At 50.5% G+C, this 26,124-nt stretch overlaps 2 protein-coding genes across 7 annotated transcripts in view; both read left to right on the top strand.

Moving 5' to 3' along the window:
* ECE2 (endothelin converting enzyme 2) overlaps positions 1-9,146 on the top strand; it is a 30,473-nt gene extending 21,327 nt beyond the window's left edge. For 5 of the 6 annotated variants that reach the window (XM_088025193.1, XM_088025190.1, XM_028101187.1 and 2 more), the window contains 12 exons: positions 2,275-2,463; positions 3,178-3,320; positions 3,704-3,818; positions 5,141-5,251; positions 6,227-6,325; positions 6,431-6,508; positions 7,060-7,163; positions 7,372-7,482; positions 7,608-7,675; positions 7,836-8,026; positions 8,155-8,250; positions 8,970-9,146. In XM_088025193.1, coding sequence (XP_087881319.1) covers positions 2,275-2,463; positions 3,178-3,320; positions 3,704-3,818; positions 5,141-5,251; positions 6,227-6,325; positions 6,431-6,508; positions 7,060-7,163; positions 7,372-7,482; positions 7,608-7,675; positions 7,836-8,026; positions 8,155-8,250; positions 8,970-9,146 — 1,482 coding nt within the window. Of the gene's footprint in view, positions 1-2,274; positions 2,464-3,177; positions 3,321-3,703; positions 3,819-5,044; positions 5,252-6,226; positions 6,326-6,430; positions 6,509-7,059; positions 7,164-7,371; positions 7,483-7,607; positions 7,676-7,835; positions 8,027-8,154; positions 8,251-8,969 lie in introns of all 6 variants that reach the window. The other variant, XM_088025194.1, reaches the window with a different exon arrangement.
* Positions 9,147-15,885: 6,739 nt separating this feature from the next.
* On the top strand, positions 15,886-25,120 carry PSMD2 (proteasome 26S subunit ubiquitin receptor, non-ATPase 2). Its single transcript, XM_028100995.2, has 21 exons — positions 15,886-16,059; positions 16,483-16,539; positions 16,894-17,058; positions 18,119-18,240; positions 18,404-18,628; positions 18,913-19,071; positions 19,221-19,365; positions 19,558-19,618; positions 20,084-20,230; positions 20,405-20,511; positions 20,694-20,821; positions 21,050-21,137; positions 22,115-22,277; positions 22,399-22,500; positions 22,713-22,858; positions 23,072-23,155; positions 23,377-23,545; positions 23,632-23,726; positions 23,955-24,081; positions 24,521-24,639; positions 24,778-25,120. Exons 1-21 carry the CDS (start codon positions 15,925-15,927, stop codon positions 24,958-24,960), a joined length of 2,727 nt encoding a protein of 908 aa, XP_027956796.1. The 5' UTR covers positions 15,886-15,924; the 3' UTR covers positions 24,961-25,120.
* The last annotated feature ends 1,004 nt before the right edge of the window (positions 25,121-26,124 follow it).

Below are 26,124 nucleotides of genomic sequence, written 5' to 3'. Positions count from 1 at the left end.
TCATTTTAGATGTGTGATTGTGAGCATCCTGGGTGCCTTCTATCTGGGGAGGTCAGCAGGCAACTGTGGAAGCTGGGTGAAGTCCCGGAGAGAGGATGAGGCTGGAGGGAGTCGAGGGCTTGTGGGGCATCTCCTTAAAAATGTAGACAAAGGCTTGGGAGAAGTGAGAAGCAGGAGAAGAATATAGAGGGGAAAGAAGCAGATTCTTGCCTTTTAAGGATAGTAGGAGGAAGAGAGCCAGCGAGGTAGGCCGCCGTGGAGTAACACTGCCAGGAGAGTCATTGGCCCTTTCTTTGGTTCTCAAACACTGAGCATTTCTCAGCCAGACCCTCCTCCAGGCATGTGGTAAACAAGACAGTGCCTTTGCCCTCGAAGTGGTGGAGAAGCCATGAAGCGGCTTGGTGTATCCTGTGTGCAGTTGCTGGGACTGTCCCAGAGGGCAGTGCGGCATTCCCAGACTGTCACAGGGGACCAGCCTCGTCCAGGGATAAGGGCAGGCTGCCATGAAGGGAGGGGGTTCAGTCAAAGGGAAGAGCGTATGCAAAGGCGCTGAGGTGGGAGGGCATGTAAGCCATTGACAGACCAGAGAGGGGAGTGGGGTGGGGGTGGGTGGGCCAAGTCCTTCGGGGCAGGGATGTAGATTCATATTATGCATGGACACTGTGGATCAGATTTAGCATTTATCCCAAAAGAAATGCAAAAGGAGGGGCACGAACAGGTGTGTGGTTTAACATCACCTGAGTCAGGAGAGGAGAGAATTTTGAGAATGCTGGAGAGAACCACATGGTTCAACAATTGGGAATCGGCAGGAGAAAGCTTCAGTTCAGCTCTGTGTGTTGCTGGTTGTCTCAGGCAGGAAGTCTGGGCCAGCGTCTAAGGGAAGCTGCAGCATAAAAGGTTCACATAGGAGAAGAACTGAGGAGTAAAACAGGGTTCAGGAAAGTCTCAGCGTAAGTCTTCAGCTAAAGGCAGGGAGAGAAAGGGATAAGTGAGGTGGGTGGTGGCAGGGCACGGTCAGGATGACGGGTTGAGCCAACCAACCCCTCGGGAGCTGGGATGACTGGGGCTGGCCCTCACATCTCTTTCTCTGACACCGGCAGCAAGGAAGAGGAGAGGTGGGAGAAAGAAATTTTGAAGTACAGGGGATGGATGCTAAAGGATCTGGAACTTTTCAATTGAGTAGAAGAGGAAATGGCCTTTGGCGGTTAAGGGAGCCCAGGGTGGGGCTTCAGGGGCAGAGTGAGTAGTGGCCCCTGGGAGGAGGGCCCCAGGGAGCTGGTGCTGAGCAGTGCTGAGGGTCTGTTTGCAGGTTCTCATCGCTTCATTCAACAAATATTTATTGAGCACCTACTATGTGCCAGATGCTATGTTAGAGCCGAAGGCTACGGTGGAGAACAAAGAAAAACAGCCCCTACCTCACCTGAGCTGGAGTGCCAGCAGGTGCTGAAGCAACATGAGTTCACACGGGGCCCACGTAGTGCTGGGGCCATGGTCGGAACTGCCAGGCCTGAGCCACATGCGGACTCTGCCACCTGCTAGTTTGTGGTAGGAGTCAGGTCATGTAACCTTCTCAAGCGCATTTCCTCATCTGTAAAGTGGGACTAATACCCACTTGATGGAGTTGCTATGAGAGGGAAGAAAGATATATTACCTGTAGGGCCCCAGCAAAGTCTGATACATGTGTAGACGTGTGGTCATTAAGTATTTCTCTTCTGCACCTTGCTCCCCCTTGGAGACTAGAAGGGAGCTGAGAAAGCAGTAAGGTTGAGGCCTGGCTGGATGGGAGATGGAAGGCCATTAAACCTGCTATGGACCGAATTCACTGTGGGGTCTACTCAGCTGTTAAGTGAAGGCATGTGGTCATCGATGTGCTGAAAAAAATAGAAGGGCTTTAGGAAATGAGAAGGCAGAGGAATCTGGGAAGCAGGTCCATCCACCGGACAAATATTTACGGGACACCTGTTCTGTGCTAGACCCCGTTCTAGGCCCTAGGGGTGGAGGGGTGAATAAGCTGCTATAACTTGCAACAGTGCTCTCCTGAACTTACCTTCTCTTTGGGGAAATAGATGATAAGTAAGGACACAAATAAATAAACAAGATCCTAGCAGATGGTGGTAAGCAGTATAACAGAAACAAAACAGGACTGTCCAAGAAAGCTTCTGAGAGGAGGGTCAGCAGAGGAGGTGATAAGTAGAGGTGGGGGCCAGAACAGACCCTCTCAGCCTTGGGCAGGACCTGTTGCTGGGCTCCCAGGATGACTCCAGGCCTTGCCAGGTCCTTACCGCCTACCTGGACTACATGGAGGACCTGGGGATGTTGCTGGGCGGGCGGCCCGCCTCCACACGGGAGCAGATGCGGCAGGTGCTAGAGCTGGAGATGCAGCTGGCCAACATCACAGTGCCCCAGGACCAGAGGCGGGACGAGGAGAAGATCTACCATAAGATGAGCATCGTGGAGCTGCAGGTGGGGCAGGCAGGGAGCAGAGTCAGCCAGCAGGGCCCAGCCCCTGGAGCAGAACTCCCCGCCCTCCTTCCTGCCGCCTTCCTGAGGCAGCCAGTCCTTTCCGCATTTGCTTGCTTTCCTGAGAGCTTCCCAGCTGCTCTGTTACTATCCAGTTTAGGTCACCTCTCACTAGACCATCCCTTGGTCCCCTTTCGTGTTGCCTAGGGAATGCACAGAGGGGTTATGGTAAAAATCTATAACAGTTTGTACAAGATGTCCGCAAAACAATCAAAAGAAATTTGGAAGCATCTCCTGGAGGGTCCTTACTGTGCCAGGAACCAACCCTTCAGCTGGATGATGGAAAGGCTGGGTAAGGCGGGGGGTGGGGGGAGTTCTGAAGGAGAGACCAGTTATGTAGGGACCCTGGATGGTGTCAAGGGAGTTGGATTTTATCAACTGTTGTGAAAATACTTGAATATCTGTGCCCCAGCTGAATATTATATAGGGTGGTTTTTCTTGTATAATAAGTGATGGGGCTCCCAGATTGAGGAGCACTTGGGTCTGGAAAAAGGTTTATTGCAGGAAGGGGCTACCAAGCAGCTACTAGATGTTGCCATGGCAATGGGAAGTGTTCCCAGGCTCTGGCATATCAATGGGGGTGGGGTCTGCTGGCAGCCAGGAGGACAGGCAAGGAGGCTTGAGATTTTTTTTTTTTTTTTCTCTTTTTGGTTGTAGGCCCTGGCGCCCTCCATAGACTGGCTGGAGTTTCTGTCTTTCTTGCTGTCACCGCTGGAGCTGGGAGACTCTGAGCCCGTGGTGGTGTATGGGACGGATTATTTGCAGCAGGTGTCAGAGCTCATCAACCACACAGAGCCAAGGTTGGGAAGAGCCCAAAGTGTGGGAGGTGGGGCTCAGAGCTCCACGCAGGTCCATGCAGGCACTGGGCATGGGGTCTGACACAGCCAGACACAGAGCAGCATTTGACAAGGCCTTGGACCTTCCAGACATCAAAAGAGAATGTCTGCAGGCCGTTCCCCTAGGCTGGGGCTTCAGGGGGCCCATTTACACTCTTTATTCCCACACCTTGCTCCAAGCTGACTTCTGCAGGCAGGTGTGTGGTCCCAGGGCGAGACAGAGGGATTCTGGGACAGCTCCTACATATGCCTCTCAGGACTTCTGTTGCCTGCACATTCATGGAGCAGATTTGGGGTGGAAATGGTACTGCACCTGCCCTTTCCTTACATTCTGGTCTGGATGCCAGCGTCCTGAACAATTACCTGATTTGGAACCTGGTGCAGAAGACAACCTCGAGCCTGGACCACCGCTTTGAGTCTGCACAGGAGAAACTGCTGGAGACCCTCTATGGCACCAAGAAGGTGGGATTTCTGACTCTGCCCCACCTTCCAGTCCAGCCTAATGTGCCTGTGTGTCAGGCACCATGGCCTCATGGTAGAGTGTGGAGCACATAGGCATAGGAATCAAGATGACTTGGGTTACCATCCCAGCGCCTTCATGTTTTGGCCTACGGGACCTTGGTTGGGCATGTCACCCGGTCTCTCCGTTTCCTGGTGTGTGAAATAGGAATAGCTTGCAGGCTTGTCTTGAGGACTGAGCTGATGTAAGTGAAGCGCCAGTGCATTGTATGCAGAGGCACTCAGCTTTGATGGTGATGCTTAAGAAGAGGGATAAATGTAGTTCTTAGTTTCAAGATGCCCCGTGAAGTGGGGGACGTGGACATGTAAACACACATTGTATTTTAGGGTGATGAGGGCTCACATTGTGTGAAAGACCTTTGTGCTACAGAACAGAAGAAGGGATAGCACATCCTACCTGGGGGAGGGGGAGGCATCAGGACAGTCCTTTATGAAGAGGTGACATTTGAAGAATTAGTTCACCAAGGGAGCAAGGGAGACGGGCATTCTAGGCAGAAAGAACAGCATGTGTTCTGTTATGAGCTTGGGAACAGGCCGACTTAGAGGCTGAGGGCGGTGAGGTAGGCCTGGGGCAGGACATGAAGGGACCTGAGTGCTCTGGTAAGGAGTCAGGCCTTGATTCTTTCAGCAATGGGGAACCATGGGATGATTTTAAGCAGAATAACCCAGTCAGATTTATGTATTGGATGATCTTTCTGGCAGCTAAATGGAAGATGGAGCGGAGGGACATGGGAGGGGGATGAGGGGAGCCAGAGTGTCTAGTTAGGAGGTGACTGCAATCTTTGGGCCAGAGGTGGTAGTGTTGTAGGCAAGGGAAGTGGCAAAGGGAGGGATAGGGGAGAGGACCAAGAAGTCGGGGTAGTAGACATGGTGATAGATTGAATGTAGGTGTAGGGAGATGGAGGAAGCTGGTGACTTGCGGGTTTCTGGCATGCGGGACTGACTCGTTATAAGACTGGGATGTGGGGCTGAGCAAAGAAACTTCTGGCCCCCAGTGGGGCCCTTGGACACTTAAGAGGAGGAGAGTACTGAGCACAGAGTGGGCAGCACACATATTCCTCCTGAGGTTTTGCTGCTGGAGTTGACACACTTTTCAGTTCTGCCCTTTGTTTTCCCTGGAGTCTGAGGGAGAGATGGCAGCACCCCAAGCCCAGGTTGCCATTGCTCAGAGCCGAGAGGGCTGGCTCCAGAGACAGAGAAGAGAAGGGCCCTCAGACTGGAGAACAGAGCCATCTCTGGGAGGCCTGGCTCTTTGTCCCTTACAGTCCTGCATGCCAAGGTGGCAGACCTGCATCTCCAACACAGACGATGCACTTGGCTTCGCTTTGGGCTCCCTCTTTGTGAAGGCCACGTTTGACCGGCAAAGCAAGGAAATTGTGAGTCTTCGAGGTTTTTCTAACTAGTGTCCTTGTGTTAGTTCAAATCCACTATTCATTCATGTGTGCACGTGGTGGCGGGGGGGGACTGAATGGAAATTCATCAATAAGTGAACAGTAATTACTTTGGGTGGTAGGATTAGGAGGGGTTCTTTTTGTCTTTTAAAGTTCCCTGTCTTTTCCAAATGTTCTATAATGAGTTTATGTTGCCTATAGAGTTAGGAAAATAGTATTTATTTATTGGGAGATGATAATGAGCGTGCTTAAAGTATTATCTGCAAGGATATTTCTTGCAGTGTGGTTTATAATAGGCAGAAATGAAAACAGCTGAAATGTCTGATCATAGGGACTGGAAGAAAGATTATGGTTAGGGTGAATTATGAGGCAGCCTAAAACTCATGATATATTGTTAAGTGAAAAAAAGAGAGTAGTTTACAAGATACCAGGTCTCTGTGGATAGGTCTGTTGCCAATCTAATGTTTCTACCATTGTATGTTGCACAACATAATTACATGTTATATATGTATATCAGGGCAGGAACAGACTCTCAAAGTAGATAATCAAAATGTTAAAAGGAGTTATCTCTGAGTGATGGGATTATAAGTGGTCTGTTTCCTTCTTCACCTCTTCTCAATTTCCCAAATTTTCTGCTATTAATGCCTTCCTTCCATAATCAGATAAAAATCAATGCACTATATTAAATTATATTAATTCAACTAACTTATTGTCAGTTAAATTTTTTTATTAATTAGAGAAAAAGCCACCCGCCATCTCAGTACTTTCACAAATGGTGTTTCCTTCTCATCTTCCCAAGATGCTCAGCTTTACTTCGAGTCTGGGGGCCCTCCCACACACTCCCCTGGAAGGACAGGGATGGGGCACTGGGGTGGACGGGGCGGGGGGGGGGTGGGAAGCGGGTGTGGGGTAGAATGCATCAGTGCAGCGGGAGGCCAGCTTACGCCCCCTTCCTCCTAGGCTGAGGGGATGATCAGCGAGATCCGGACTGCCTTTGAGGAGGCCCTGGGGCAGCTGGTTTGGATGGATGAGAAGACCCGCCAGGCAGCCAAGGAGAAAGTGAGCCGTGGCCAGGGTTAGGGTGCCATCTTCAGGTGGAGGTGGAGCGTACAGTTTTTTGGGGGGGAGCCTGGGGAGGGGAAACCCTTAACCTGGTCTCTTCAGGCAGACGCTATCTATGATATGATTGGTTTCCCGGACTTCATCCTGGAGCCCAAAGAGCTGGATGATGTTTATGATGGGGTGAGTACCTGGGCTCACCAGTGCTGAACTTCATCCCTGCGGTGGTGGGAGGCAGGGCTCTATTCTCGGTCAGTAATTGGGGCTCAAGCCCTGGAAGGGAAGGAGGTGCCTGTTGGTTCCTTTCAGAGGCAAGTGCGGGCAATGGACGCTGTTCACGTGCTGGCTCTGTGCCAGGCTGCAGGCTAGGCAGCAGTAGAATGCAGTGTTCACAAATCCTGGTTCTATTCCTACCTACCCGTGTAACCTGGGACAAGTTACATAATCTCTCTGGGCCTGAGTGTCTTCATTTGTAAAATGGGGATCCTACTGGTACCAACCTCATAGGGTTGCTGTGAGAAAAGAAGGAGGCAGGATGTAAAACAATAAAGCACCAGCAACATAAATACTCTTTTAAGTATTGGCGCTTATTATTTCCTAAATATTTTACTCTTATTTTGCCATTGAGGAAAACTGAGGCTCAGAGAGGTGCTAATTAGTCCCAGCCAAACTGGGACTATTCTCTTCTCTAACATGTTGTCTTGCTTGCTTTCTGCTTTCCACCACTCCCATAGTATGAAGTCTCTGAAGATTCCTTCTTCCAGAACATGTTGAATTTGTACAATTTCTCTGCTAAGGTGATGGCTGACCAGCTCCGCAAGCCTCCCAGCCGGGACCAGTGAGAATGGGGGGCTGTAGACACTTGGGGCAGCAGGAGAGGGAGGGGAGATTTCCAGGGCTGGGGAAGGGGGTGGCAAGACATCTCAAACCAGAAGCACAAGGTCTTTGCAGGAGGTCGGTCTTTGCAGGAGGTAGGTCAGGGCTGCTGGGCCGGGAGGGGCGTCAGGAGCCTCAGGAGCCTCAGCCTCTCCCTCTTGCTCTCCCAGGTGGAGCATGACCCCCCAGACAGTGAATGCCTACTACCTTCCAACCAAGAATGAAATCGTCTTCCCTGCCGGCATTCTACAGGCCCCCTTCTACACCCGTAACCACCCCAAGTGTGTCTGAGGCAGGAGGGGCTGGGTGCTGGGGCCTGGGCCTGTGGAGAAGCCGGGCACAGGGCTGGAGGTGGGGTCCGGAAGTTCCCCCACCATGTCCTCATGCAGCATTCCTCACCCACCAGGGCCCTGAACTTTGGTGGCATCGGCGTGGTAATGGGCCATGAGTTGACACATGCCTTTGATGACCAAGGTAGAGGCCCCTGGAGTTAGTTGCCCCCTTCAGCTTAGAATTCCCAGTGGTTCTTGCAAGGCCTTGGAATATTGGGAGCGGCCCCCGGGAGCCTGGAGTCTGTTGGTGGAAGGCTGCTCTAGTCTCGGCGAGGTGCAAAGGTTAGTTCTCCCCCCCTCAGGGCGCGAATACGACAAGGAAGGGAACCTGCGGCCCTGGTGGCAGAACGAGTCCCTGGCGGCCTTCCGGAACCACACGGCCTGCATGGAGGAACAGTACAGCCAGTACCAGGTCAACGGGGAGAGGCTCAACGGCCGCCAGACACTGGGGGAGAACATCGCTGACAACGGGGGGCTTAAGGCTGCCTATAACGTGAGTGGCCTGGCCGGCCTCTGGCGGCTGAGGCCCACCTGCCCAGGTGGGATGGTGGGGGGGTTGGGCAGTGGGTGGAGGTGGTGGGCAAGCCCTGACGGACTTGCCTCCCCTGTGCCTGACCCCAGGCTTACAAAGCGTGGCTGAGAAAGCACGGGGAGGAACAGCGGTTGCCAGCTGTGGGGCTCACCAATCACCAGCTCTTCTTTGTGGGATTTGCCCAGGTATTGCCCTCCTAGGAGATCTGGGGCCTGCCTCTCTCCCACTCCCTCCTGGGCATGTCATTAGACGTCTGGGGCATGCAGGAAAGGGACTGGGAAATGGGGCTGAAGGTGGGGTGTGGAAGGTGGTCTGGGAAGGTCTGGTGCCCAGAGCTTCTCAGTGGGGGCTCATGAAAGCATGCCAGGAGACCCGAGGAAGGACAACTCTTTAGGAGGCTTTTGTAGATCCCAAAGGGGAGGGCTGCCCTGCTTGAGGGGCAGCGGGTAGGGCACAGAATTGATCCCCACCACATTCCTGTGAGGTAGCTTTGGAGGAGGCAGCTAAAGCTTGTGGACAAAGTGGTCCATCCAGGGCTACCCAGGAATAAAGTAAGTGGCAGAGCAAGGACTCAGGTAGGGTCTCTTCAAGGCACTTTGCACTACCCCAGGCAGCCTCTGGGGGGGCGTCCTTCTCCCCCTCAGATGCATCCATCCTTGGCAACCCAGTGTCCAGGGCATCTTTGAAAGGCCTTCAAGGAATTTGAGAGGGAGGGCACATTTCCCTCCCTCGGTGCCGAGAGCAAGGGGTTGTAGCTGAGATGCTGGTGTGTCCTGGAGGCCTCTTGAGCGGAGGGGCTGGGGTAGCGGTGGTTTGTGTCCCCAGGATGGCTCTGCTGCAGCCCAGTCTGTGGGCCCTGCCTGCACTAGACACCATATGTCCCCATGTCTGTCCTGGCCCGCAGGTGTGGTGCTCAGTCCGCACACCCGAGAGCTCTCACGAGGGGCTGGTGACCGACCCCCACAGCCCTGCCCGCTTCCGTGTGCTGGGCACTCTCTCCAACTCCCGTGACTTCCTGCGGCACTTCGGCTGCCCTGTTGGCTCCCCCATGAACCCAGGGCAGCTGTGTGAGGTGTGGTAGACCTGGGGCTAGGGAGAAAGAGCTCGCTGTTGCCAGGACCTGGGGCAGCTCGCCCAGCAAGGCTGTTTGCTCCAGGTTTAGAGAAGGCAAATGCCCTCCACACCACAGGTGACATGAGTCCCGGTCCTCCCTCAAACACCACATTGTGCCTCTGCTTTGGGGGTACCCCCTGCCTCCAGCAGAGCCCCCACCATTCACTGTGACATCCTTCCATGTCACCCTGCCTGGAAGAGGCCTGGGGCGGGGGGAGGCAGACATCGGCTCCCACAGAAAGGAGTCTGCCTCTTCTAGTCCTAAGATCACTTGACTTGGTGGCCTCGGGGCCTGCTGTGCCTGCCACACTCGGACCACACAGGGCCTGGGTGGTGTGCCTCTCGAACTTGTCCCTGAGGCCCGCTCAGTGCCCACTTGGGAGTGGACCCAGCCCCTTTCAGCTCCACTCTCAGGGGCTACTCCCCAACCCATGTTCCTTATGCTGCTTCTCCCAATGCCGCTGCCAACGCTCACTGACAGACCAGCTGTCCTCAGCTCTTAGTGGAAGCCTGAGGGCCTTTACAAGCCCACCTGCTGCCTCCCAGTTTCCCTGGGCTCAGAGGGGAACTATGTATGGTGTGTATGTAAAGGAGATGCGGGTCACAGGGGCTGTACCGGTCCTCCCTGGCCCAAGCAGAAAAGCAGATAGAGCAGGGAGAGAGAAGGACAGAGTTTATTTTTACAGGGAAGAGGGTGGGGAGGGCGGGATCTTGGCCCTGTAGGACCCTATGCCAATAAATACACACACATCAGTCAGCCTGTCTCTTCCTTCAGTCCTGTTTTCGTTGATTCATTCACTCATTCCACCAATATTTATTGAGCGCCTACTCTATGCCAGGCACTCTTCTAGATACTCATTTACTCAGTCACCAGACGCAGGGGACTGAGATGTGAAGCCTCAAGGAAACAGAGAAGGAGAAGCAGGAATGAAGAACGGAATGAAGTTGAGTTGGCCTGGGTGGAGTACCTCCTTGGGCGGTCATATCCCCGTCACTGGCTGATCTACCGCTGGAAGGATTTGCCTCTGCCCTCCACTGGTGCATGCAGCCAGGCCTAACACTGAGCCTGGCTAATAGTGGGCCAAGGTCAGCTTGGAAGATGGGTGGCCCTTACCCTGCAATGGAGGGAAGCCCTGGCCAAGGCGGCATGCCGTTACCTGCGGCTCAGAGCACACACCCCCGCTTCTGGCTGAGAAGACACACATTTCCCCATGGCCTTGAATGCCCAGTACTCCTGAGAGTCACTTACCCCACCACACATACTCATCAAGGCCTACCAAGTGCCAGGCACAGAGACTGTGGGTCTGGCTGCCACCCTTCGGAGCAAGGGAGGGACAGGAGCATTTATTCAATATCCCGTGTGTTCCAGGCACCTCTGCTAGGTGGCTCATTTTTTTTTATTCATTCATTCATTCATTCATTCATTCATTTATGCATTCATGGATTTAAAAAAAAAATGTATTGATTACCAACGGCGTGCCAGGCACTGGTGATGCAGAGATGAATAAGATGGTTCCTTCCCTTAGGTGGCTCTTCTGTTGGCAGGTTCACCTTCACAAGCTCATCTGATCCTCCTAGCAACCATATTTTGTAAGTGCTCTAGTTTCCATTTTACAGATCTAACCCTCAGCACTTCACTGCAGTCAAAGAGGCCTGGCTTGAACTCGAAGATTGAATAGCTTTATGAGCTTGGGCTTGTTCCCTCACCTCCCTGAGCCTCAGTTTATCTGTAAAATGAGAACCAGAGCAAGACAGTGACGGTGGAAAAGAGTCATCTCAGTTGTCTTTAAAATTCAGTGTTCTCCAAAATCTAAGTAGGAGTGGGTCTGTTGAGGGTAAGTGAAGCTTTGGCAGTGATTACTGCTGGGGCCCTGGGTGATGGTACATGTGTCCCACAGTCTGTTTCCTGCCCCTGTGTCCTAGCCCCATCAAGAGCTGTATGTCGGCCCCTGTCATACTTGGAGGCGCTGGCTGCTCAGAAAAGAAGACCGTGGCCTCAGGAACCCTAAGACCGAGGGAAAACATGGCTGAGCCTCTGGAAGCATGACTCTGGGAGGGACAGCAAAGTGTATTGGAAAGAGGAGAGCCATCCCATCTGGAAACCTGGTTCTGGCTCCAGCTCTGCAACTTCTTAGCTGTGTGATACTAGGCATGGCTCATCCCCTCTTCAGGTCTCAGTATCCTTAGCATTCTGTGAAATAAGTAGGTTAGATGAGATGATCTCCAAGGACCAGTTCAACATTAGTGTTTTAAGTAGTGAATTCATGGGGTTAGCAAATATTAAGAAATGCCATGTGAAGTTTAGGTGTTGCAGAGAGAATAAGATTTATAATGTCAGAGATCTTAATGAGTGAGGAGAGAGGCTTGGCAGCCCATCCCTTTACAACTGATTTTATTTTATTTTATTTTTTTAAAGATTTTATTTATTTATTTGAGAGAGAGAATGAGAGAGAGAGAGAGAGCATGAGAGGGGGGAGGGTCAGAGGGAGAAGCAGACTCCCTGCCGAGCAGGGAGCCCGATGCGGGACTCGATCCCGGGACTCCAGGACCATGACCCGAGCTGAAGGCAGTCACCCAACCAACTGAGCCACCCAGGCGCCCCTACAACTGATTTTAGAGGCCAGTTTAGGATGCTGACCAGTGGGCCACTATGCATTGAAACTCCCTATTTCCAAAAAGGTCAAAGGTCAGCTTTCATTTACTGAGTCCCTATTTTGTTAAGCCTGTGCTAAGCACTTTAAAATCATCTCACTAAGTTCCCACAACAACTTATAAGAAGGTTCTGTAACTGCGTCTATTTTATAAATGGAGAAACTAAGAGAAAAAATTACATAACTTCCAATGTCAGATAGGACAGATTGCATTAAAGTCAGATGTGGAACTTGGATGCTCTTAATCTCCACCATTTATTCTTCTAGGTCATGACTGAGTTTAGACTTATGCATAGAAATCTGTCTTCTGGTCAGTGTCATTGCACAGACCACCACTAGCAGGTGCGTTTCCGTGTCACCCAGTTCTCCTTGACCAGGCATATGTGACAACCAGGTAGCTGCAGGAAACCTAAACACATGTTGAGCTGAAATTAAGCCAGGTAGCACCTGTTTGTTGAACACTCTGCAGGTGCTTGGTTCCAGAGGCAAGGCAAGGTGAACCTCAGCTGACAGATGTAACCTTCACCCTTAGTGGCCCTGACAAACTGATGAATATGCATCTGTGATATGCTCTGGTGTGTTAAAGCAGAAGGGGGAAAAAAGGGTGGTGCTCCTGGGTGGACACATGAGAGCAGTTGTTGGTAAGGTGCTGGGCCATACCCTACACTGTCCCATTGAGAAGTTTGACCAATTCCCACGCAAAATAAGGCAACATATGTCAAACAGTGTGATTTCACACTTGGAAGCACTCTGGAAATTTTAGTTTGGAAGACAGTCTCTCATAAAATAAGCACAGTTTCAGTGGGCCTGTCATGACTCACAAATAGAGAATCCCAACAGTTTCTCGATGCCCAGCTCCGAGCTCTAAAGAGCCCCCGATGAGCCATTATTATACGTAAAGATGATCTGAAGATGAATGCAAAATGAATTCATTCATTCAATAAATATTTATCAAGGCTTACCACAAGCCAGGCATTAGGTTGGTGCTAGCGACAAAAGATGAATAAGAAACAGTTCCTGTCCTCTAATAGCTCAGAGTCTAAGGGGGGAGAGAGAGAGAGAGAGAGAGAGAGAGAGATGTATCAAGCATGGTGGGAGCACAGGGAAGAAATGCATAACCTGAAGAGTAGAACAGGAAAAGCTTCCTAGACAGGCGACATTGAGCTGTAGTACAGGGGATGGGAGAATTTGCTAGCTAGAAAACAGTGGAGGGCATTCTATACAGAAGGAATAGCAATGTGAAAAGGCCAATCTTCCTGAAGGGGCAAGGCATGTTCAGAAATGGTGATAGGGTGATCAGGTGAAAGGGGCATGATGAGAGGTGAGAGTCTGAAGAAGGGAAGCTGTAACAGTACTTATGAAAAGAGGAGATTGTAACATCCAGTCAGTCCTGGGGATTAAAAGTCAGAAGGGTCACAGTGCAATCTATTTGAGAAATGTCACACAAAGAAAACAGGAACCCAGTGGAAATGCTGCAATGCTGTGTCCTGCCAGGAGCACTTCAGGTGTTACGTAAATGATGCTTTGGGTTGCAGGGTTCTCAAATGAATGGAACCATAAGATGTGTAGCTCTACAGCTCAAGCCATGAGTTTGGGGACAGCATGGGTAGCTTCTGGATGCAATTTGAAGGAAGGTGCTAGGAAAGGGACAGGTGATGGGATGCCACCGATTAGAGAGCAGTTTGGCCACAAGGCTGGGAGTTTGGCCAAATGGTAGGACGGAGTGCTTCTGGGAGGGCAATTTGAAATGAAGCTTGAGGGAGGCAGGACATCAGTATTATCCTGTGGCCTTGGAAATAACTGCTAGACATGTGTATTTGGCTGGAGAGGATTGGAGGCTTGAGTACTTGGAAGTGGGGAGCAGGGGACAAGAATATCTCTGCCCTGCAGATTTGAGGTGGTTGGAAAATGACAACTGGCTTCTTTCCAGTTGTCAGAAACCCAGCGAGGCACTTTATATATGTTGTCTCATTTCATTTTCAACACACAACTTACAAGGGAGATACTTTATTACTCACATGTCATAAAGGCAGAAACCAGGCTGGGAGAGGTTCGGAAGCTTGCCCAAGTATCCCAGCTAGTGAGAGGCTTCATGTGGTTTTATTTTTTATTTATTTTTTTTAATTTTTTTTAAGATTTTATTTATTTATTTGAGAGAGAGAATGAGAGAGAGAGAGAGAGAGAGCACATGAGAGGAGGGAGGGTCAGAGGGAGAAGCAGACTCCCTGCTGAGCAGGGAGCCCGATGCAGGACTCGATCCTGGGACTCCAGGATCATGACCTGAGCCGAAGGCAGTCGCCCAAACAACTGAGCCCCCACCCTTTTTATTTTGAACCATTTCTTTCTTTTTTTAAAAAATATTTTATTTATTTATTTGAGAGAGAGGGGGGGGTTGAGAGAGAACAAGCAGGGGGAAGGGCAGAGGCAGAGGGACAAGCAGACTTCCCACTGAGTGGGGAGCCTGACATGGGGCTTGTTTCCAGGACCCTAAGATCATGACCTGAGCAGAAGGCAGATGCTTAACCGACTAAGCCACCCAGGCCCCCGATTTTGAAACATTTCAAAAAAGTTGAAACATAGTACAACAAACATATACTTTTTATCAGAGGCATCTGCTATTAACAGACTGTGCTTTGAGCCACAACATCACCCGATCTCCTCTAAGGTACTGGTTGGGATACAACTGGTATAAAAGACAAAATCTGAGATCTAATAGAAGGAAGTCATGGAAAAAGGAGAGATTTAGGAGAAATCTACAGATGACTGAAGAAAGCATGACAATGTATGGACATCTTAAAGCCAGAGATAGAATAGGTAGAACAGCCATCGACTGCCCAACTTCTGTCAGCGGACCAGGGCCAGGAAAACCACTGGTGATGGAAATGGAAGGTCGTCCCCAGAATCCAAGCACTGAATGAAAACAACAGGTTTTAAAATGGGCTATACATTTATATCTATACATATATTTAGCCAACATTCATTCAGTGCTAACCATGCTGTGCTAGCTGTTTTTTTAAAAAACAAACACGTTCTGCATTCTTTAATGCCTCAGAACCCACAATATAGGCTCCATGCCAAATGGTGAGTGTTCCCACCAGATGAGGGAGAGGAGTTACTTCCTCTTTTCTCACCTTCTGGATGCATACACATAGCCCAGACTGAAGAAGAAACATGGAGGTTTGCTTGAAACAATCAAGAGCTTGGAACACTGAATGATCAAGGCTCAAATCCTGATTCTACTACTTACTACACGATTTCCTCCGTGAAATGGACACAGCCTTACCAAATTCAAAAGGCTGTGAGAACATTATGTATCGTTCAAAATTAGTTCTAACATAAGCAGTGTCCGTCACACCCCTTCTAAGTCAAAACAGGGAGAGGCAGACCAAAAGACAGAGATTGAAGGCAAAGACCTTGCCTTGATCTGTTTTTAATTCCAGAATTCAGCATTGGAGCATAGGACTATATTTTATTTATTGATTTCGACCAGGCTCCGCAGGTGGATTTAAGATGGTAGCCGTATCCTCCCGGTAATATCAGAGCACTCTCCTTCAACGAGGGCGGGGGGGGAACGACACACACGTTATGAGGTTAATATTCCGCCGTGGTGTGTGGGGGGCAGTAGATACAGATTACAGATTTCACACAGACGGCAATCAAGCAAGCCAGATTTGAAGAATCTCGTTCGTCTGTCCCACCACGCAGCCAACCGGGGTGTCACTGTGGGTACTATTCTGAGAGGAGACCCTAGGAGCGGTCTCTCGGCTCGCAGCTTGTTCATTTCCTACCGCAGCGCAGCTAGTGGACTCAGATCACAGACTGCACGGTCGCGTGGCCTTCAGGAAACTCACAGTCCAAGCCGGGGTAGTGCCTTAGCGCGCGCTGGGGACCAGAAATTGTACTTTTGGGGCTTCTTCGGTGAGCGGGGTTCGAGGGCGGGGTCTCCCAGGTGGCGGGAGTGGGTGGGTCCCAGCGCGTTTCCGGTCTCAGGCGCGCTCAGGAGGCGGGCACGCCGTGGGCCACGTGCGCAAAGCCATATGGGAAACGGGGCGGTGCGAGCAGTGCGCGCGCAGCCGGCCGGTAGTGGCGGCGGAGATGGAGGAGGGTGGCCGGGACAAGGCTCCGCTGCAGCCTCAGCAACCCCCAGCGACGGCACCGGGCGTCGCGGACGAGAAGCCGAGCGGCAAGGAGCGGCGGGATGCCGGCGACAAGGACAAAGAACAGGAGCTGGTGAGGCGCGGCCCCGGGACCCGGCGGAGGAGGCCGCGGGGCTGAGTCACCGCGGCTCCGCAGGCCTTGGGCACGACTCTCAACGGCCCCGCAGCCTCCGGGAGAGGGCGGATGGGGCGATCCTCGGGGGTCCTGGCACTCTCTGCCCCTCATCTTCCTTTCCGCGCTGTCGCCTCCGCCGACCCCACTAGCCCTCACCACCGACTGGTGAGATGGGCCCGGGCTGGTCATTGTCAACCCCTGTTTTTAGTACGGCATTCAAGCAGCCTGGTCGAACAGCCAGGGTGCCATTCCTGCTCTCTTTCCGTGTCCACCTGGTCCCTCCTAAGGAGGCAGGCTCACTCTCTACCTTCCCCAGGGTGAATGGGAGGAGGATGTGTTTGGGATTTCTTCTCTTGATGAACTTCTTCCCCCAACCCTCAGTCTGAAGAGGACAAACAACTTCAGGATGAACTGGAGATGCTCGTGGAACGACTGGGGGTGAGTCATGGTGTTGACATGAGTGGGTACATATTTGGATCTTTCCTGCCTGTTTTGTTTCATTCTATTTGGGGGCAACAATTGCTCTATGAGATATAAGGAAAGACGGACTGTTTAGGGTTAGCGTTGTGACGGTGTTGTGAGAGAAAAGAATTACAAAGGATATTTGAAAGATTCTGTAGCTTTTTTCTTCAACTCTTAACTGGGATCATTTGTTTTTGTACCAGGCAATGAGCAGGGAGTTGGGGAATCACAGATGAGTAAGACACAGTTACTTTCCTAGGGGAGTTGTTAATTAAACACTTCTGGGTTATGACTTGAGAGATGTGACTCTGAGCTCTAACATCTGATCAGGAGAAGGACACATCCCTGTACCGACCAGCCCTGGAGGAACTGCGGAGGCAAATTCGATCTTCTACAACTTCGATGACTTCAGTGCCCAAGCCTCTCAAATTTCTGCGTCCACACTATGGCAAACTGAAGGAAATCTATGAGAACATGGCCCCTGGGGAGAATAAGGTAAACTGTTTCAGAAGATGGTGGAGGCCTAGCTTAAAAGTTCCTTTTCATCTAGACCGTGGGGTTCATGGGGAATCAGAGGAAGCCTAACAGACCTCTGAGATCCAAGCCGGTTGCCCTGAGCTATAATAGTCAAAATACTGGCATAAGAGCTGACAGGAGGATTGCCTTCTCAAAATACACTGTTTCTGTCTTTTATGGTGGATCTTGGGATTTCTCTTTTTTTTTTTTTTTTTTGAAGTAATCTCTGTGCCCAGGGCGGGGCTCGAACTCACCACCCCAGGATCAAGAGCACATGCTCTACTGACTGGAGCCAGCCAGGCGCCACTTGTGATCTATTTTAGACTTATGTTTAACCTTGATTTTTCTGTTTCCTTCATACTCCGTGTGCATTCACTTGTTTCATTTCTAAAATAAACCCCTGGGGCGCCTGGGTGGCTCAGTCGGTTGAGCGTCCCCGGGGTCCTGGAATCAAGCCTGTGTCAGGCTCTCTGCTCGGTGGGAGCCTGTTTCTCCCTCTCCCTGCCGCTCCCCTTGCTTATACTCCCTCTCTCTCTCTAATAAATAAATAAAATCTTTAAAAAATAAAAAACAAACCCCTAGTTCAATCATTTCTCTATTAGTACAGGGGTAATCCAGGAAATCTGCAGTCAACATAGACAACTGCAGCAGTCTCCTAACTGTCTGCCTCCTTTTTGATCTTGACTTTTACAGGTTGTTTTTCATGTAGCAGTCACAAGGATCTTTTTAGATTGTGAAAATGTTCTCTGCTTAAAACCTTTTAATAGTTTATTATTGCAACTAGGATAAAACTCAAGAGTCTCCATCTTTCTCCATTCTCCCCTTGTTATAATTTTTCAGCCATATTGGTTTAAAAGGGAGATAACAACACCAACCTTAGTTATCTTGAGGCTTAGCTTACATAAAGTATGTAAATTTCTAACACAAAGATTGGTGGATAGTTACAACTTAACTTGGGGAATAGCGACAGTAGTCTTAACTCCATAATGTCCACTCCCCTTACCCTGGATTTGACTTGAAAGCATTGGTTTCTTTACAGCGTTTTGCTGCTGACATCATCTCTGTTTTGGCCATGACCATGAGTGGGGAACGTGAGTGCCTCAAGTATCGGCTGGTGGGTTCCCAGGAGGAATTGGCATCCTGGGGTCATGAGTATGTCAGGTAAGACCTTCCCTTCTTGAGAATCCAAAGGGGTTCTGAGACGTAATTGTGAGTTCTGTCTTGGAGTACGAGAGTATTGCATTTCCCAAACACTGAATTCCTTAGGCCACGGAAGTGCTTCCTGTGAAGCTGTACCCCCCTAATGGTCTTGGGCTATCCGTAGGCATCTCGCAGGGGAAGTGGCTAAGGAGTGGCAGGAGCTGGATGATGCGGAAAAGACACAACGGGAACCACTGCTGACCCTGGTGAAGGAGATCGTCCCTTACAATATGGCCCACAATGCAGAGCACGAGGCCTGTGACCTGCTCATGGAAATTGAGCAGGTGGATATGCTGGAGAAGGACATCGACGAGAACGCATATGCAAAGGTCTGCCTTTATCTTACCAGGTGAGTGAACGTGGTGGCGGTGGCTGGAAGGCCTGGCCTCCCCAGCATTTTTCTCTCAGTTGTGCCTCCTGTGTTCTCTCAGCATCATTAGCATCAGGCTGCAGTTGATTTGTTGAGCTCTGTGAGCTTGTTGAGGAAGGAGACTTCATGTCTCCTTGGTAGTCAAGCATCTAGCAAAATGCCTGGTATATAGTAGGCATTCTGTGTTCATTTTGAGGCGAATTAAATAGGGTAAATGAATGTCTGGAACTTCCTGACTGCTTTGTTAATATCTATCTTTGTAGTTGTGTGAATTACGTGCCTGAGCCTGAGAATTCTGCCCTCCTGCGATGTGCATTGGGTGTGTTCCGAAAGTTCAGTCGCTTTCCTGAAGCTCTGAGATTGGCGTTGATGCTCAATGACATGGAGCTGGTAGAAGACATCTTCACCTCCTGCAAGGATGTGTATGTAGGGAGGAATCTGGCAAAGGAAGAGATGAGCTCATGGATGGGGCATTTGCATGAAGAGCTGGGACCTGTAGTTTCTGATTAAGGCTGGAGGGACTTTTCTTAATGGATGCGGGCTGAGCAGATGTGATGGCTCTCTCCCACAGGGTAGTACAGAAGCAGATGGCATTCATGCTTGGCCGGCATGGGGTGTTTCTGGAGCTTAGTGAAGATGTGGAGGAGTATGAGGACCTGACAGAGATCATGTCCAATGTACAGCTCAACAGCAACTTCTTGGCATTAGCTCGGGAGGTGAGACTCTTTGCCCTTTTCCATCAAGGCTTTTTTGTTGGTTTGTTTGTTGTTCTACCTGGCATTTCACCTCCCTGACTATAACTTTGACTAGACTCTCCTTGGTTAGAATCGCCATTCAGTGGGATAGCAGAAGGGACAGTGGTGGCGGAATAGTGGGGGAGCAGTTGTGACTCTCTGACTTCTCTTCAGCTGGACATCATGGAGCCCAAGGTGCCTGATGACATCTATAAAACCCACCTAGAGAACAACAGTGAGTAGTCATCTCCATGTGTGTGAGGACTGGAGGAGTCTTTTTTTTTTTAAGATTTTATTTATTTGAGAGGGAATGAGAGACAGAACAGACAGAGGGAGGAGGGTCAGAGGGAGAAGCAGACTCCCCGCTAAGCGGGGAGCCCGATGTGGGACTCGATCCCGGGACTCCAGGATCATGACCTGAGCCGAAGGCAGTCGCTTAACCAACTGAGCCACCCAGGCGCCCAGGACTGGAGGAGTCTTAATTATGCCCCTTGTATTTGGAGTGATGGCTTGGCCCAACATGTTTATCTATCCCATAGAGCTAAAAATTCACACGTACCTTTTCTCCAAGTCACCGTTGGGGGCATAGATAGAGGATCCCAAGTGGCCAGTTCAGAGCCAGAGAGCAGCCACCGTGCTGTGTTCCTTCCTTGCCCTACTCTTACCTTTTTTCCTTTTCTTTCCTCTCCCTCCTGTGCAGGGTTTGGGGGCAGTGGCTCTCAAGTGGACTCTGCCCGCATGAACCTGGCCTCTTCTTTTGTGAATGGTTTTGTGAACGCCGCCTTTGGCCAGGACAAGCTGCTGACTGATGACGGCAACAAATGGCTTTACAAGAACAAAGACCATGGTATAACTTTGTGGCTACTTTATCTTTGTGTTGCCTTGTTCATTTCTATTATCCTTCTAGGTTCATGTGTTAATGTGACAGGGATCCCCAGGGCTGTTTTTTTACAGAGCTCTTTGTAACAACTTTCTTAGGGTGGGACCATTTTAAGACTGACAGGTTTTTTCCTTGGTATAGGAATGTTGAGTGCAGCTGCATCCCTTGGCATGATTCTGTTGTGGGATGTGGATGGTGGCCTCACCCAGATTGACAAGTACTTGTACTCCTCTGAGGACTACATCAAGGTTGGTCTGGGCATAGCCCACTAATGGGGACATTCTCCTGCCATGTTCTAGGGCCCTCAGGGCCTCCTTTTCATTGATAAGGTGAACCTGGTTTTTAACTCCAGGTAAGGTGGAAATTACAGTGTCCGTTGTGGTGTGGAAGGTAGAGTAACCTGAGTGAAGAATCTGTTTGCATTTTGCAGTCAGGAGCCCTTCTGGCCTGTGGCATCGTGAACTCTGGGGTCCGGAATGAGTGTGACCCCGCTCTGGCACTGCTCTCAGACTATGTTCTTCACAACAGCAACACTATGAGACTTGGTTCCATCTTTGGGTAAGGCTTCTTGGTGCTTCTTGTGGGAGTACTCAACCTGTAAGCTTTGTGAAAACAGGAACTGGGTCCTTTTCACCTTTGTGTTGCCAAGGACTACCACCCTGTCTGTTGAGTATTTGGCCCTTGGTGACTATTGAAATGATGAAAAAATGACCAATCCTCTTTTTGTACCTTCCTTGTCCTGTCTTTGGCTGTGTGTCTGGGACTGCCTCTTCCTGGCTTTTGCAGGCTAGGCTTGGCTTATGCTGGCTCCAATCGTGAAGATGTTCTAACACTGCTGCTCCCTGTGATGGGAGATTCCAAGTCTAGTATGGAGGTGAGGAGAGGCTGTTGGACATTTAGGGGAGGCAGGGAAGGTGCTCTGAGTCTTACCACTCTCTGTGATAAGTAGTGAAAGAAGTGTGTGTGGGTGTTTATGGGGGATGTGTGTATCACTTCAGTGAAATCTTTTGGAGCTGGAATTTTAAACCTCAGGTGGTATTGAGGCTAAAGAGCTAACATTTTGATATTGAGTTCCAGCCCTTGGGGTCCGTGAGGAAGTACTCAGACTAGAGCGGGGAGTAACTCAATCCAGCTTGGGATGGCTGATTCTTTCTCACTCATTGTTTTAGTCATTGGCTACCTTAAATTTTCTTTCTTTCTTTTTTTTAAAGATACATTTATTTTAAAGAGGGTTCGCATTCTTGCCCGAGTGGGGTAGGGGCAGAGGGAGAGCATCTCCAAGTTCAAGCAGACTCCCTACTGAGCGTGGAGCCCATCGCAGGGCTCAGGTCTCATGACTAATGAGACCATGACCTGAGCCCAAAACAAAAGAGTCGGACGCTTAACCAACTGAGCCACCCAGGCACCCCCATCCTTAAATTTTCTTAATTATGCAGTCGTTCTAGTGATGGATACATATAGTATGGTGGCTAAAAGCATAGCTTTCGTCAGAAGGACCTCAGTTCAAATCATGCCACCTCTGCTTATAAGCAGTGTGATCTCGGACACGTAACACAATCCCTTTAGGTTTCATTTTCCTCATCATTAAAAGAATAACAGCAGGACCTTTTTCATGGGGTTGTGAGGGTTAAATGTTAATGTTAATTGTTTATAGTACACAGAACAGTTGGCATAGTGGCTGATATATAGTAAATATTCAGTGAGTGGTTGCTCTTGTTACTTTCTTTGACTTACCATCAGAAAGGCATTATTACCTAGTGTGGCCTGTAGGAATTGGCTGTCTTGAATCAGGATAGTTAAACAGCTATTTCAATAGCTTACCATGTATGATACTGATTTTCCTATCTCTAGGTGGCAGGTGTGACAGCTCTAGCCTGTGGGATGATAGCAGTGGGATCCTGCAATGGAGATGTCACTTCCACTATCCTTCAGACCATCATGGAGAAGTCAGAGACTGAGCTCAAGGACACCTATGCCCGTTGGCTTCCTCTCGGACTGGGCCTCAACCATCTGGGTGAGGGGATATCTCTCTGGGCAAAGGCCGACAGGAACTGGGTACAACAGGGAGGGCTTGTGTGTTAAAAACTGCTGGATGGGAGCAGGCGTCCTCGTGACGCCTTGAATCTGTCCTGTAGGCAAGGGCGAGGCCATCGAGGCGATCCTGGCGGCGCTGGAGGTTGTGTCCGAGCCGTTCCGCAGTTTTGCCAACACGCTAGTGGATGTGTGTGCCTACGCAGGTGTGCGCCTTCGTGCTGCCCCGGTGACGCCTCACTTCTCTCTTGGACCTTTCTTCCTGTTTATTCTCCTTTCTCAGTTGTTCTGACCTGCTTTAGATTCTTCAGCTGCTCCTGTTCTTGAAATAAGCTTTTTTTGGGGGGGGGGGGAGTGGGTGTGGGGTGGGGGGGGTGCCTTCGTTTTAGCCCCTCTCACCCTTACCACCGTGTTGCAGGCTCCGGGAACGTACTGAAGGTGCAGCAGCTGCTGCATATTTGTAGCGAACACTTTGACTCCAAGGAGAAAGAGGAAGACAAGGACAAGAAGGACAAGAAGGACAAAGACAAGAAGGAGGGCCCTGCCGACATGGGGGCGCATCAGGTTCTGTGGGCAGCCGGGTGCTCCTGATAAGTGTGCAGGCGGGCAGGGCGGCTGGGGCTGCGTTCGTTTCAGAGCCCCTCCAGGTGGTGCTGCGTGTTGAGAGGATGCGAGGCTGCGTTCTGTGAGGGAGCCCCCACAGGACAGCTGTTTCTTCTCACGCGGGGCTTGAGCCCAGGGTGAGCTGACTGGGCTCTGCGGTCTCTTGCATCGCAGGGAGTGGCTGTGCTGGGGATTGCCCTTATTGCCATGGGGGAGGAGATCGGTGCAGAGATGGCGCTGCGAACCTTTGGCCACCTGGTGAGTACCGCGTGGAGAAGGCCGGAGTATACTGGTGTCGGTGCCTGGAGTTCCCCAGAGGAGACTTTCCTGACGGGTCTTCTCGGCAGAGAAGTAGTCTTTTGGTGATATGCCTGTTCCCCAAAACGTGATTAAGTCCCCTTTTACTCATCAGTCTGCTCCTATAGCTGAGTTTGTTCTGCGCTTCCTGTGATGCTCCTGTTATTTTCTTTTATCGCCAGCTGAGGTATGGGGAGCCTACTCTCCGACGGGCTGTGCCTTTAGCACTGGCCCTAATCTCTGTTTCAAATCCACGACTCAATATCCTGGATACCCTAAGCAAGTTCTCTCACGATGCTGACCCAGAAGTTTCCTACAACTCCATCTTCGCCATGGGCATGGTGGGCAGCGGTGAGTATCGGTCAAAAAAAGATCAGAAGTAGCTAAAGGAATGTTCAAGGCCTTTTTTCCAAGTCCGTGCTGGTTAACACTTCCAGGTACCAATAATGCCCGTCTGGCTGCGATGCTGCGCCAGTTAGCCCAATATCATGCCAAGGACCCCAACAACCTTTTCATGGTGCGCCTGGCACAGGTAAAGAGTAGAGCTCTTTTCCTCCGAGTGTGCCAAGGGAGGTATCCGTGGTGATGGAAGGGGGGAGATGTGGTAACATGAGGGGGACCTTGAGTTTGTCTGGGAGGGAGGATGTGAATGAGTTGTGGGATTTCTATATGGCCAGGTTAGGTGATGTCTCCTCAGATATGACCTTTACTTTCTCTCTCTCTCTCTTTCTCTCTCTCTCTCTTTTTTTTTTTTCCCCAGGGCTTGACACATTTAGGGAAGGGCACACTCACCCTCTGCCCCTACCACAGTGACCGGCAGCTTATGAGTCAAGTGGCCGTGGCTGGGCTACTCACAGTGCTTGTCTCTTTCCTGGATGTCCGTAACAGTGAGTTGCTGTCAAGACTCCTATAGTGGCACCCTTACTTACCAGGGCCACCTTGTAATTTAGGAGCAGACTCCAAGTTAGTTCCGTACCACTCTGGGTTCCTGATGTTCTTTGGGCCTGTGAAGGGCCTTCTGAAACTCATCTCCCACATTTTTTGATCTGGCCTACAGAGAGTTTTTTTTTTTTTTTTTTTTTGAGGATGAAATGCTGAGCCCAGTGTCTGTTCCTAAGTGACTGAGGGAAATTAATTATTAAGTCCGTAGTCTGTGGGCAGAATAAGGTGGGAGTATCTCTGGTATGTGGTATGGTGTATGAGGGGAGGGATGTGGGTTCAGCTGAACCAATAAGGGGTTCAAGAGTCAGGGCTGGAGTGGGGTCCCAAGGTTGAGGTCAGGCCTACCTTGATGCATCTGACTGTTGTCCTCTGTTCTTCCCTCAGTAATCCTGGGCAAATCGCACTATGTATTGTATGGGCTGGTGGCTGCCATGCAGCCCCGGATGCTGGTTACGTTCGATGAGGAGTTGCGGCCATTGCCAGTGTCTGTCCGTGTGGGCCAGGTGAGGGGTTGAACAGATGGGAGGGCTCCAGAACTTGGAGAGTGCACACATACCTGCTTCTCTGAAACTGGTATGGGCACTGGGTTGTTGTTACACCCCCATCTGCTACACCCCCATTTCAATTTTCTCACCCTACAGGCAGTGGATGTGGTGGGCCAGGCCGGCAAGCCTAAGACTATCACAGGGTTCCAGACACACACAACCCCAGTATTGTTGGCCCACGGGGAACGGGCAGAATTGGCCACTGAGGAGTTTCTTCCTGTCACCCCCATTCTGGAAGGTTTTGTTATCCTTCGGAAGAACCCCAACTATGACCTCTAAGTGGCTACCAGGGGCTCTGAGCTGCCACTGGTATGTCAGCGGACTGTGCTTCCTGCTGCCAGCCGTGGCCGCTGCTCCAGACCTTTGGGGGAATTGTTAACCTCCTGTTATTTTGTTACCGAGTGAGATAACTTTGTTGAATAAAGACCTTTATCCCCAAGGTCCCTCTATGTGTGTTTTCTGGGGTATTGTGGCTGGAGGCCTGACCGGGGTGGGGAGTTGATGTGAGAAGCCATTGTTTATAGCAGCTCTGAGCCTAGGCTAGCAGGGAGGCTGTCCTGAATGGAACAAATTAAACTCCTTGCCCTTCTCCCCTCCTTTCTTTTTTTTTTTTTAAAGATTTTATTTATTTACTTGAGAGAGAGAAAGAATGAGAGATAGAAAGCACGAGAGGGAAGAGGGTCAGAGGGAGAAGCAGACAACCTGCTGAGCAGGAAGCCCGATGTGGGACTCGATCCCGGGACTCCAGGATCATGACCTGAGCCAAAGGCAGTCGCTTAACCAACTGAGCCACCCAGGCGCCCCTCCCCTCCTTCCTAATCATCTTAAAATAGTGATGAATCCCATCACCAAGGATACCTCCTTTCATCTTTAGGGGCATGGACCCTTGAGAAGCTGATCAGTGTAAGGGATCTTCTTTCTAGGAGGTGCATATACACAAATTGTAATACAAACTGTTACAAATAACTTTCGAAGGGGCTGTGGATCCTCTTCCCACCCCAGCCCCACCAATGCATGCCCACCTCAACCCCGTCATTCCCTGACTTGGGGCCAAGGATCCCTGCTCCAAGAAGCAACGGAGTCAGCCTTACTTTCTAAACTTATGTACTACTGAATGAAGGGGACATCTTTTTTTTTTTTTTAAGATTTTGTTTATTTGAGAGAGAGCATGAGAGCGGGATGAGGGGTGGAGGGAGAAGTAGACTACCCGCTGAGCAGGGAGCCCAATGTGGGGCTTGATTCTGGGGCTCGGGGATCATGACCTGAGCCAAAAGCAGACGCTTAACCGACTGAGCCACGCAGGTGCCCCTGAAAGGGACATCTTTATCGCTTGTGATCCTCTGTCTCTCTTGGAAGGCTGCTCTTGGAGAGATTTGATCACATCTACTTCTGTGCTGTCTTTGTAGAAATTGGGTGCACCAAAGAAGGTTGACCCCGACCTTC

Source organism: Eumetopias jubatus, unplaced genomic scaffold (genome assembly GCF_037043125.1).
Source record: "Eumetopias jubatus isolate StellerSeaLion01/CBP00866 unplaced genomic scaffold, mEumJub1_p1.0 scaffold_1, whole genome shotgun sequence".
Lineage (NCBI taxonomy): Eukaryota > Metazoa > Chordata > Mammalia > Carnivora > Otariidae > Eumetopias > Eumetopias jubatus.
The sequence above is the reverse complement of the archived record's forward strand: the minus strand, read 5'-3'. Positions and strand labels throughout refer to the sequence as shown.

What these genes read in the sequence shown, in the direction of transcription:
- PSMD2 (XM_028100995.2), top strand. Translation starts at nt 15,925, where the DNA reads ATGGAGGAGGGTGGCCGGGACAAGGCTCCGCTGCAGCCTCAGCAACCC. An exon ending in GTCTGCCTTTATCTTACCAG is followed by an intron (nt 18,629 to 18,912) that starts GTGAGTGAACGT and finishes CTATCTTTGTAG; the next exon opens with TTGTGTGAATTACGTGCCTG. An exon ending in CATGGGCATGGTGGGCAGCG is followed by an intron (nt 23,546 to 23,631) that starts GTGAGTATCGGT and finishes TAACACTTCCAG; the next exon opens with GTACCAATAATGCCCGTCTG.